Consider the following 11,315-nt stretch of genomic DNA (forward strand, 5'->3'; position numbering starts at 1 on the left):
TGTTTAGTGAATGTTCTTGAGCAACAGAATGTTGTCTCTCCCCGCTCCCCTAGTGTGCCCCAATCTGTTCTAGAGTTCCCTCAACTCTCTGGAGCAGATTTTGGGAGGCCATACAGGGGGAGGATGGGGGAAGTCATGCTACACAGGCAGCTATCCTTACACTGATTGGACATAGTAATTGAATACTGCCCATAGATTTGAGTGCCATCAGCATCCTGAAGACCCATGTTCCAAATCCCCTAATGACTACTCTGACCTCACTCTTCACAATCCTTCCAAAAGTAACCTCCATAACACTGTGTAACACTTCATGTATGGGATGAAGTGGACAGTAATCCACGAAAGTTTATGCCATAATAAATATATTCATCTTTATAGTGCCAGAAGGCTTTGCTTTTTCAGCAAAACAGGAAAATGAAAATGAAGGCTAAGCTTTTTGTAACAGAAAAGAAAGGATTTTTAATGATAATATGTTTACAATTGATTTTTCAACCTAAAATCAGTACACACACACCTTTTACCTTCCTCTTTCCAGAAGTGATAAGGTAACCATACCATTAACAGTGGTATAACATATGCCTACTCAAAAGAAATTCACACTGGATTTAATGGGACTTACTCCTACGTAAATAGATCTAGGATTGTAGTCTACCAGTGACATCTTCATACAGCTACCATAGCTTCCCATTCCTCCAGAATACAGCAAAAAACCAAAACAAAATCCTTGCATTTTACCATTGGCAGAGGGCTCAGGGTATCAGTTTTCCTCGTAGGGGTTCCTCTAACAATCTCCGTCACGACCTCGGGTCGCTCCAGCCGTTTTTGTCACGGCTCCTGGAACCACGAAGCTCTTCAAGCCGTTTCCCTCAGAGCTGAGAGATCTAGACTTCTCTCCCTCGCTTGCTGTGATCCACAGGACAGGATTTCTCCCCTGCCTCAAGAGGTGCCAGCCTGCTCCCTCCAAGCCTCAGCTGGTCCAAGTCCTCCCCCAAGCGGTGGTTTAGCAGCCAGGGAGCCGAGACGTCCAAAGTTTGCATGCTGCGTTTCATGCGTAAAATAAAAGAGAATAAAATTGACGAGGAGCTGATGGATGAGGCGACCTCCCTGGCCGGTGCTGCTTCTGCTCTGCCCACCCCTCCTGGCTCGCAGGCGGGTCTTTGTGGGACCGCTTTGGGTTTTATATCCAAACATTTGGGATTTAGATGATGGAAGTGGCGTCCCGCTTTTGAAAAATAGGCGCAATTCCTCATAGACGATGAACCTGAAGCCCTCTCCTTACTACTTGCAAACAGTACTGCCTAAAATGTTGTCGCTACTGACTGCCTTTATATTTTGTGAGAGGGCGGTCTAAATCATTAATTATTGTTAATTATTATTAATGGTTATTATTGATTATTATTCATACCACCGCCCTTATATTTCGTGAGAGGGCGGCTTACAACATAAACATAATATAAATACTTCCATAAATAATAAACGAACGAGACCCTCAGGACTCCGGAAACGACACGTCTCTCCACCCGCTCCCCGCACCTGAGGAAGCGACTGCCTGGCGGAGAAGGGCCCGCGGGCAATTTGCCAAAGCCCGTTGAGGACTTCGAGTCCCAGAATCCTCAGCGGGCGCCTTCCTTTCCTCCTGTCGTGAGGCTGATAAAACTGAAAGTGCTGCCGCCGCTGTTGCTGCTGCTGCTGCTGCGGCAGCCGCCGCTTTGGTCCGGTTGTTTCACCTTCAAACGCGCGGAGAAGGGGCGGCCGGGCGGGAGGCAGCGCCGCTGAGGAGCAAAGCATGAACGGGGGAGTGGATTCCCTCCTCTCCGAGGAAGTGATCGATCTCACCAGAGGACCTTCAGGTACAACTCCAGAGTGGGGTGGGGGGTGGGGAGAGGGCGGCCGCCGCGTGGGCTTGGATCGCTGCCTTTCGCTTCCGAGATCTGACCCTGCAAACTTCCCCGAGGGCCGAGCAATCACCAACTTTCGGATCTGGGTCCTGACTCTGGAGGTAGTAGGAAAGCGCCCGGCTGAGGCCTGTATACTTTTTGTCCTTGCGAAGGCGCTTATACAGAACTTCACTGCGTGGGCGAGAGGACGCCTCTGTTTGGAAATGTTAATAATAGACTGTGCCGACTCGGTGCAGCTTTTTCGGCCTCTCTCTTCACCCCACCCCCTTGCAGCACGAGAGAGAACGGTTCCCACGGCATTGCAATCTGGCTCACATCACATTGCCTACCATTTTAAGTCGCTACATCACATGCTTACCATTTTGAGTTATTATATAGTTACTGGATCGAAGGCTTTAAACTTAACCTTCGGCCTCACTCAGAATTGCATTGATTTCTTAATAGGGCAAGCACATTTTTGTTTTTCTGAGAATATATTTGAGGCAAACTGCATGTATTTGCAGGTGCAGTGGAACTCTGTATGATCTACCCACACACACCAGCAGCAGAATGCAAGACTGAGATTGCAGTCCTGTGCACACTTCCCTTGTACTAAGTTCCCTTGAATGCAAGGGAGCTTCTGAATTAGAACATAAGAAGAGCCTGCTGGATCAGGCCAAGGGCCCATCTAGTCCAGCAGCCTGTTCTCATAGTGGAAAACCAGATACCTGTGGAAAACCAGCAAGCAGGATTCAGTCACAAGAGCAGAGCACTCACCCCTCCTATATACACAGATGTATAGACTTCCACTTGCTGCACGATAGAAGAGTGAGATAGAGCTGTTGCAGAAAGAAGGGAACTGCCCATATCCTATCATGTTTGCTACAGTTCAGAATTTGCCCCAAATTAAAGCTCATAATTCCTCCTTTGAATACTAAGATTCATACAGTACAGGCTACCTTTTCGCAACTTTGGTTCATTTTGATTGCTTTCTAATTTAGCATATTTGACAATTTCATATCATGTGGCCTTGATTATTTCCTTTTAACATTGCCCAAGGGACTAATCCCAATGCTAATATGAATTGTGACCTGTGCTAATGGCATTCTCCAGTAGAAGAGTAGAATCTGGGTGTACTCATCACTCTCTGGCTCAAAATGATTCCTATTAACACCACAAAATATCTTACCCTGCCATTGCCATAGTAAAAAGGCAAGCCTCTTTTTAACCAGGATTTGCAAATCCTGCTTTCAAATTTTGATTAAAGTTGGAACCTTGGTTTAGACATTGGGTGCGGATGGAAAAGGTGAAGCACGTTATGGCTGACTGGGAAGCATTTGAGCCTGCTGCTGACTTTTGTGTTTAAAAGATTGGCAGCATCTGGAATGGAATCTGGGATTTGAGAACAGTTTCAGGTTAAGAGCGGACCTCCAGAACGAATTAAGTTCTTAACCCAAGGTACCACTGTACTAGTGGTTGCAGACTGGATCTGCACCCCACTTACCCCTCTCATTGTCAACTCTTCTTTGTAGAATCTCCTGAATACTTTTCTGTAGAAATTTGGCCTTCTTGGTTGCCTGTCCTTTGCTGCCTGGAAAAGTGAGATGGCATGAATAATGAACTCTAGGCTAGTAGGATTCAACTGTTTCAGGGCCAGGTCTATGCCTCAACATGGGGCTTTTCTTCCTTCCTTCCATATATATCCTTCGCTCTTTAGAGTGACCAGAAGCAAAGGCAGCAGGGCTGCCGTATTTTTGACAGCTGTATAAAAGAGGGGATTTTTTTTGTGTGGGCACAGCTTGACATGCAAGAGTGAAGATACCAAAATATTTTCTTTGACACATATATAATAGGTGAAGGAAATCTGTCACCTGTATCTGGTCACTATTTCTCACCACCACCATCATTCTCCTTTAAAATTAACAAACTGGAGCCACTGATGTGACCGACCGTAGACTGGGCCCCAATCCACTCACTTTACTCTCTGTCTCTGAAATGCTGCTTGTTGCTCACAAGCAATTTCTCTAACAGTCCAAATTCGGTCTAGCCAAACCTTCCCCAACTGGGTGCCCGCCAATATTTTTTGGCTACAAGTGCTGTTAGCCACAGCCAGCATCTCTGGTAGTTGGGGATGATGGAAGTTGTAGTCCAAGGCATCTGCTTGGGGAAGGCTGGCCTAGCCTGCTAAAATTCTTAGCAACTGACAAGGCAACCTGCATCAGAACTATTTGATCTTGCACAGTCCTCATAGGATTATGCCATTTTCTAGTACAGATGAAGGATCACATGTTTGAACACCTTGTATCATCATCATCATTATCTGCACATGAGCAGAGAAGATTTAATCCTAGCCATTTGAGCCGAGGGAGCAGTCACACATGGAATCTACCACTTGAGAATACAGAGCATGAAGTTCTGGGAGCATGTAGTGTGCTTTTCTTCTTGGATGAGCCTCAGGATATAAAAACAGTAAACGAGGGGCAGAAAAGTGATTTAAACATTACTCTTGATTTTGTGTATATATGTTGATAAATGCACAATTCATTTTTTTGTCTTGCAAAAAAAATTGCAACTAGATATTCTGTCATTACGCCCGTAACCTAGCTTTAAGGGGGCATTAGGTGAATAGCTAATACAGTGGTACCTCAGGTTAAGAACTTAATTCGTTCTGGAGGTCTGTTCTTAACCTGAAGCACCACTTTAGCTAATGGGGCCTCCTGCTGCCGCTGCGCCGCCACCGCACGATTTCTGTTCTCATCCTGAAGCAAAGTTCTTAACCCGAGGTAATATTTCTGGGTTAGAGGAGTCTGTAACCTGAAGCGTATGTAACCCGAGGTACCACTGTATATTTGAGTTTCTAACACTGGCTTTGTCTGATTAAGGTATGTGAAATGTACAAATTCAATTTTACATAAGGAAACATTTGCCTGACCTCATTCTTATGTGAAGATCGTGTATCCAGAAAGAAGGCCCTAAAACTATTGTAATTTCAGGCTTCTTTCCAAACCGTGTTACTTAACATTAAAGTGAAAAATATGCTTTTACTAGAATTGGTTTTTGTTTTTTTAAAAAAATATAGCATTGGCCTCGATCCCAGCTTTTGGCGTAGAGTTCTACTGGCCTAGAAGGATGGCCTCAGTTGGATATTTTGGGTGCCTGGCTTCTTTCTAGTCCTGGTTCTTATTTCTGTCTACCTTGTTCTTGTTCTTAGGTTTGGGGTTTAATATAGTCGGTGGAACAGACCAGCAGTACATCTCCAATGACACGGGCATCTACGTTAGTCGAATCAAAGAAGATGGAGCTGCCGCCCTTGATGGACGCCTGCAGGAGGGGGACAAAATTTTAGCAGTAAGTAGTTTAGGCCCCTCCACAGAAATGGTTTCAGGCTCCACAGAAATGGTTTCAGGTTCCTCCTGCCTGAGAGCTGTTTGTTTCTGCTGTTCCTCCACCTTTCTAGAAGTTTGGACTGTTTGCCTCTGCGGGAAAAGAAACCTTACTGATATCTTCCAAGTTTTCTCCCCCCCCCCCCAAGCTGAAATTTAAAGTAGCAAATATTGCCTCACAGTAAAGGCTCTGTTGCACATTGGAAATGTAATATGTACTCACTGGTGCCCTTAGGTCGTCACACATCATTTTTCATTATGTGAGCCATATAAAAATGCGCTGTAAAGAGCCACAGATTTCCCTAGTGTGTTTCTAGAGTATGCATTGCTCTCGGTTTGGAACCACTGTTTAACTTATGCTGCTCCATTCATGTATGTGGTGTTTTCAAGAGTAAGACGAGCAAATAAGACAAGAGTCCCTGCTCTAAGAAGCTCACAAATCTAATTCCTCACATTGGTGCATGCTGGGAAACAGAAGGAGAGGCAAGGTGACTAGGGATGCAAAAATGCAGTGTGAGAACCAAGTTTCACTGGTTGAGGGTGGAATTTCCCTGCCCCAAATCTCGTTCTATTTGTCAACTTATTATTATTTTTGCTTCACATGAAGATTGTCTTCAGGGCATCACAGTGTGCATGCAGTTGTGAGGGTGGGGAGATATGTAACCACGTTTCTCATAGCTCTGGACTCTGGAAATGAGCATGTGCTAACTTTTAATATTTACATTGGCTGTATTTTTATTGAGCCCTCCTTCTAAACAATACTCTTGATTTTAAGTAGAAATACTCATTTATAAGCAACTTTCTTCGGGAGGCAGTGATGTGGCTATGTAGACATCCCTACTGCTTTGATTTGTTTTCGTCTAAGCCCGTGTGGTTGGATACTAAGGCTTTCCTGCGCCTCAGTTTATGTGTGTGTGTCTGCCTCATCCAACCCGTCTGTTCTCACCTGGAAAATAGGTGACCTATGACAAATCCACAGCATCTAACAAAAAGAAGGTACACTTAGGCTGGGATAGTAATTGATTCAAATTGGATTTGTTTAGAGGTACTTGTTGGAATACTATCATATTGTGCTGTTTATTTTACAGTGCAGTACTTAAAATAGATAGGAATTCTAAATTGTTCTCAATGAGATTTATCCCAAGTAACGTACATTTACTGCTGAACACGTAAAACTTTCCAATGCCAGCGTGATTTCACAAGCTTGGGTGTTTGCCTATAGTTAAGAAGTTATGGATTTTCTGTTTCAAGAATATATGGAGAATCCTGGCCGTTTCACTGCCTGTTCCCAAAATGTAAAAGGGTGTGAAGCCCTTTGAACGCTTACATACTGTGTCAATGCTATGTACAATCCAGCATCTAACCTGGCTTGTCCGTGTATGCCTAATTTGTTGTTTTAAAATGGTTTTTTTCTCAGGTTAATGGCAAGGAGCTGAAGAATATGCTGCACCAGCACGTTGTGGATCTGTTCAGGACTGCGGGTGATAAAGTATCACTAAAGGTTCAACATAGGGTGTGTATTATTTTGTTTCTTGGAACTTACCGCTATAGCTTGAAAGGTTATGCCCTGCCAACTGCTGCTTCTGAGGTAATCCATGAAGGTGAGGAGCCTTAAGAAGATGGGGGGCAGAAAGAGTTCCTATCTGGCTGTATATATATTTTAAACATGAAACTTTTCAATCCCTGTGTTACTCGCGGTGCCCTTTTTTCTGGTGTTCTTCCACCCACTGGAAAGATTTTGGATTGTGTAGTCTCAAGGCAAATGAGGTCACTACTTTGCTGAAGCTAAGCAGGTCTGGGTTTAGTCAGTATCTGGATGGGAACCTGAGAAGCCAGTGGCTGCCAACCTGAGTTTAATGATGGAAGGAAGTTGGTCTATAAATGTAATAAGCTAAACAAATATTTGTTGTTGGTATGCCCCCATGGCAGTGTTGGGGAGCCTGCAGGGCTAATCCATCCCACCAGGTGGCCTCATTTGACCTGCCAAGCCATATTGGCCAAGCCACGTTCTCCTGCCCCACACCTGACTTCATATATAACATGAGGTGAGGGGAAGGTAAAGATGTGGCTGCGTCTAAAAAGGGTTTGCAAGCACCTGTTAGGCAGCACCTACAAAGCCCTGTGCTGCAGTGTGATGTGTCTTCAAGAGTGTCTCTCAGTTCTCTTGTTTCCTAACCCTGTAAATGATTGCTGTTGCCACACACATGTGGTCACCTTCAGAATAAATCTCACTCAACATGTGATATGTCGAAGGTAAAACCCTCTCTTTGATTACTGTAGCATGGAAAAAGATTTTCCAGCATCGGCATCATAATTATATTAAAAAAGAGTCTCTCTTGTCCCAAGCAGGTTATGATCCAAAGTTTGAGGTTGAAGGTGGTTGGTGGGCTTTGTGGGAAAAGTGGCTATTGAGGAAGGTGTCTGCAGTCTGCCTTCAGCAATGACAAGAAGCCATTCTCTAGAGGTGGGAGACTTTATGACTTATCTCAAGCATAATGTGGAGGCTAGATTTGGCGAAGGTAGGACATTGAAAATAAAAAAGAAAGTTCGGGCAGTCTCATTCTTGTGCAAAGAGCACAAGCCGTCTAGGGTTAATGAATGTTCAGCTTTGTCAAATACTAACTTGGAGCAGAATCATCCTCTGGTTTCCCGACTTGAGGGTCTTGCTCCTGCTTGGCTTGAGAAGTACGTGATCCTTAGAAATTGCTTGAGGTTTCTTGCTCTGGCTTGGCTGTCCTCAATGCTGCTCTCCTTCCTGTTTCAGCTGCTGCCCCAGAATGGTCCCTCAAGCCACCGAGGGGACGGAGACCCGGGAGGCCTTCCTTTGGCGGTTATCTTAGTGCCGGGGCTGGCCATAGTAGCGGCTGCCGTGTGGGCCTTCGTGAGATATCGGCAACGGGTGTGACTTGACACCACTTCTTCTGGAAGACCCACAGATCTACAAAATAATTTAAAGAGAGCAAATCAACAATCTTATTCTGGACTGGCATGGGGGAGGGAAGGAGAGAATCATTGCCTGATGTAAAGTTGCTGCTGCTTGTGATGTTGCGTATTTCATGTATATGGAGGCACGGTGATTGTTTCTGGACTTGGGTTGTCCCACTTCACGGGTTCTGCTGAAGATGGCATAATCGCCTTCTGATTTTTCTTTTTCTTTTTTTGTCCCCTGAATGTTTTTGAAATGTGGGCTGTGATGCACAAGATCTATACAGTGAGCGTCTCGTGACCAGAGAGGGCTTTTATCATCCTTCTACTGCCTCTTGACAAGCTGCTTCTGTAACTTGGGCAAAACTTCTGGAGAAGTTGCGAGCCCAGCTGTGGTATGGTGGTGCTGTGGGGAGTCAAAATGCCTTGGAGCAGGCAGCAGCTTCTGCTCGCCTGTTCAAAGAGCCTCTCTGGATTACAGATGCAGCATCTAAGTGGGTTGTTTTTGGTTTTATGGTAAATGAAATTTTATTTTTAGAATTTTCCCTTTTTTCTTTCAAGTTTTCTCACAACCCATACACATGCCCCTTGGACTGGGAGAGGAATGTATATAATGGTTGTGGTGGGCAGACTATTCTTTTAAAGGTATGCCTTAGAGAAGGATATTGAGTTTAGTCTAAGGCTTTTTAGACTAAAGTCCCCACTTCAGGTGGATTGCTGGTACAAAATAAGCCATAAGTGTGGGGATTGCCCTGAAAGGGCAGGAGGTGGCATAGATTAACAGGGCCATGTGGGGAAGGGAATGAGGTGCCAGCCACAGAGGCTGCTTAGGTTTTGTTCATGGACTTGGAAATACGTTCCATTGAAATTGGTGGGGTTGACTCCCAAGTAAATACATGCATAGGATTAGAATACAAGGAAAAGGTTCAAATGAGATGTAACAGGAAGCCCTAGTTGCAATGAGGGATCGTGCTCAGCTTCTTGAGAAGAAGCAGGAATCCATTGGGGTGAAAAAAAGCATGAAATATTAAGTAAGCCTTCCCCAAACTGGTGCACTCCAGATGCTAGTAGGACTACAACTCCCATCATCCTTGACCATGCCGTCTCAGGGTGATGGGAGTTGGAGTCCAGCAACATCTGGAGGGCATCAAGTTGGGGAAGTGCATTAAGGCAAAGCAAAACTTGGGGGGGGGGGGGTCTAATCAAAGAGTGCAGCTTTCCGTTTATGGAAAGCTATATTGGGGTAGAATATTCATTTTCCCTGTGATACTTCTCTGCCAAAGTGGATGCATCTTCATGAGGGGTCTTGTTTGTCTACCCAACACTACTCTTTATGGAGAAGAACTGGGTGATGTGGCTTCTAGGAAGCGTAGCGATAGCTAATATTTACTTGGGAGAATTAGTTTGGTGACACGTTTACTTTGGAGAAACAAAGCTAGCCTTGCCCACTCTGATTGTACATCTGCCCAGGAGATGCCTGTGCTACCAATTTCATGCTTCCGGCCAAGTCAGCCTTGGGGCAGGGGAGGAGAAAGTTCAGCTAACTGTCACTGGGCTGTCATGGTACAACTAGGTGTGTCGAACTAAACTTACCTTTCTGCCTTGAACAGTTTGGGCAGGAAGATCAATGCTTGAGCTGAAGATTAGCGACTGCAAACCCCAGAGGACAGTGTGTGTCATACTGCCTCCTTATTAACCCAGTTCATCCATCATGGTTCTTGACACCTTTAGGAAGTAGGAAAATATTATGCATGGCCCCATTGCATTTCCTTGCCTTTGCTTAAGCAGTGATTGTATGAGAATTATAGTCAACTGACAGCTAACCTTGCAATGATCTGGGGTAAATTCAGTGTTCATTTCAGAAGGACAAAAGCTGTAATCCTAAGCACAGTTACTAGGAAGTCAATCCAATGGAACTCTGGAGATTCCTTCTAAGAAATCATGTTTTGGGTTGAGAGATCAAATTAGTTCCCCCGGTCCTGGAGTACTAAGTGTCTCTTTCAAGTAATGAACATTGCATGTTCATGCCACACATCATCTGACTGAAGAGCCTGAATAGATTCCTATAAATGCCCAGTACAGTTTTTGAGCCATAATCTGTGGGCCTTGCTGCGATGAACCATTTTTTTAATAGAGGTGTTAGATGATGTTGAGATGGGACGCAAAGGAAAGGCAGCAACAACTTCACTTTCAAGACAATTAACCTTCCCACGTGGATTGCATTTTACTGTTCGATGGCTTGAGCAGCATCCGTTTCACGTTTCTTTGAGCGAATGTGTTTCCTGTACTTTGCAAAAGAACGTTGATGTGAGAGATCTGTATGATGCCAAAAAAAATCACATATGCAATATATATATTGAGACTATAAATTGTAGTCTTACAGTGCTTTGCTTTCCTAATCTCTTAGCTTTTCTTTACAGGATTTTGAGGAAATGCTTGAGGTGTTTGTCATGACTGGTGCTTGGCTAGTGTAGAGCCCCCCACCCCTTTCCTGAACTTGAAAGAAGGGCTATAGCTTGGTGGTAGACGATCTACTTTGCATGGAGAAGGTCCCATGTTCAGTCCCTGGCATCTCCAGGTGGAGCTGGAAAAGACTTCTGAAAATCCTGGAGAGCTGCGGCCAGTCAGTGTTGACAATGCTGAGCCTTATGAACCAGTGGTCTGACTTCCTAGGGAAACTGGTTCCAGCAACCAGAACTTAGGTAAAGGTAAAGGTACCCCTGCCCGTACGGGCAGTCGTGTCCGACTCTAGGGTTGTGCACTCATCTCACTTAAGAGGCTGGGGGCCAGCGCTGTCCACAGACACTTCCGGGTCACATGGCCAGCATGATGAAGCTGCTCTGGCGAGCCTGCACCAGCACAGCACACGGAAACGCCGTTTACCTTCCCGCTATAAAGCGGTACCTATTTATCTACTTGCACTTAAGGGTGCTTTCGAACTGCTAGGTGGGCAGGAGCTGGGACCGAAAGACGGGAGCTCACCCCGCTGCGGGGATTCGAACCGCCGACCATGCGACCGGCAAGTCCCACAGCGCCACCCGCGTCCCTAACCAGAACTTAGTGCCATTAATATTATGCATTTACATACCATTTTCCAGTCCAAAGGTCCCCAAACCAGCAAACATCATAT

At 45.0% G+C, this 11,315-nt stretch overlaps 1 protein-coding gene across 1 annotated transcript; it reads left to right on the forward strand.

Annotated features, from left to right (window-relative positions):
* The first annotated feature begins 1,646 nt into the window (after positions 1 to 1,646).
* SYNJ2BP (synaptojanin 2 binding protein) lies at positions 1,647 to 10,554 on the forward strand. Its single transcript, XM_028725065.2, has 4 exons — positions 1,647 to 1,850; positions 5,089 to 5,225; positions 6,678 to 6,773; positions 8,025 to 10,554. The coding sequence occupies exons 1-4, from the start codon at positions 1,787 to 1,789 to the stop codon at positions 8,163 to 8,165; spliced, it is 438 nt and encodes a 145-aa protein (XP_028580898.1). The 5' UTR covers positions 1,647 to 1,786; the 3' UTR covers positions 8,166 to 10,554.
* The last annotated feature ends 761 nt before the right edge of the window (positions 10,555 to 11,315 follow it).

Source organism: Podarcis muralis, chromosome 1 (assembly GCF_964188315.1).
Source record: "Podarcis muralis chromosome 1, rPodMur119.hap1.1, whole genome shotgun sequence".
Lineage (NCBI taxonomy): Eukaryota > Metazoa > Chordata > Lepidosauria > Squamata > Lacertidae > Podarcis > Podarcis muralis.

Excerpts from the sequence above, each read along its gene's own strand:
- SYNJ2BP (XM_028725065.2), top strand. The coding sequence starts at position 1,787 with ATGAACGGGGGAGTGGATTCCCTCCTCTCCGAGGAAGTGATCGATCTC. Across the intron at positions 5,226-6,677 it reads AGGGGGACAAAATTTTAGCA|GTTAATGGCAAGGAGCTGAA; the intron begins GTAAGTAGTTTA and ends TTTTTTTCTCAG. Across the intron at positions 6,774-8,024 it reads CACTAAAGGTTCAACATAGG|CTGCTGCCCCAGAATGGTCC; the intron begins GTGTGTATTATT and ends TTCCTGTTTCAG.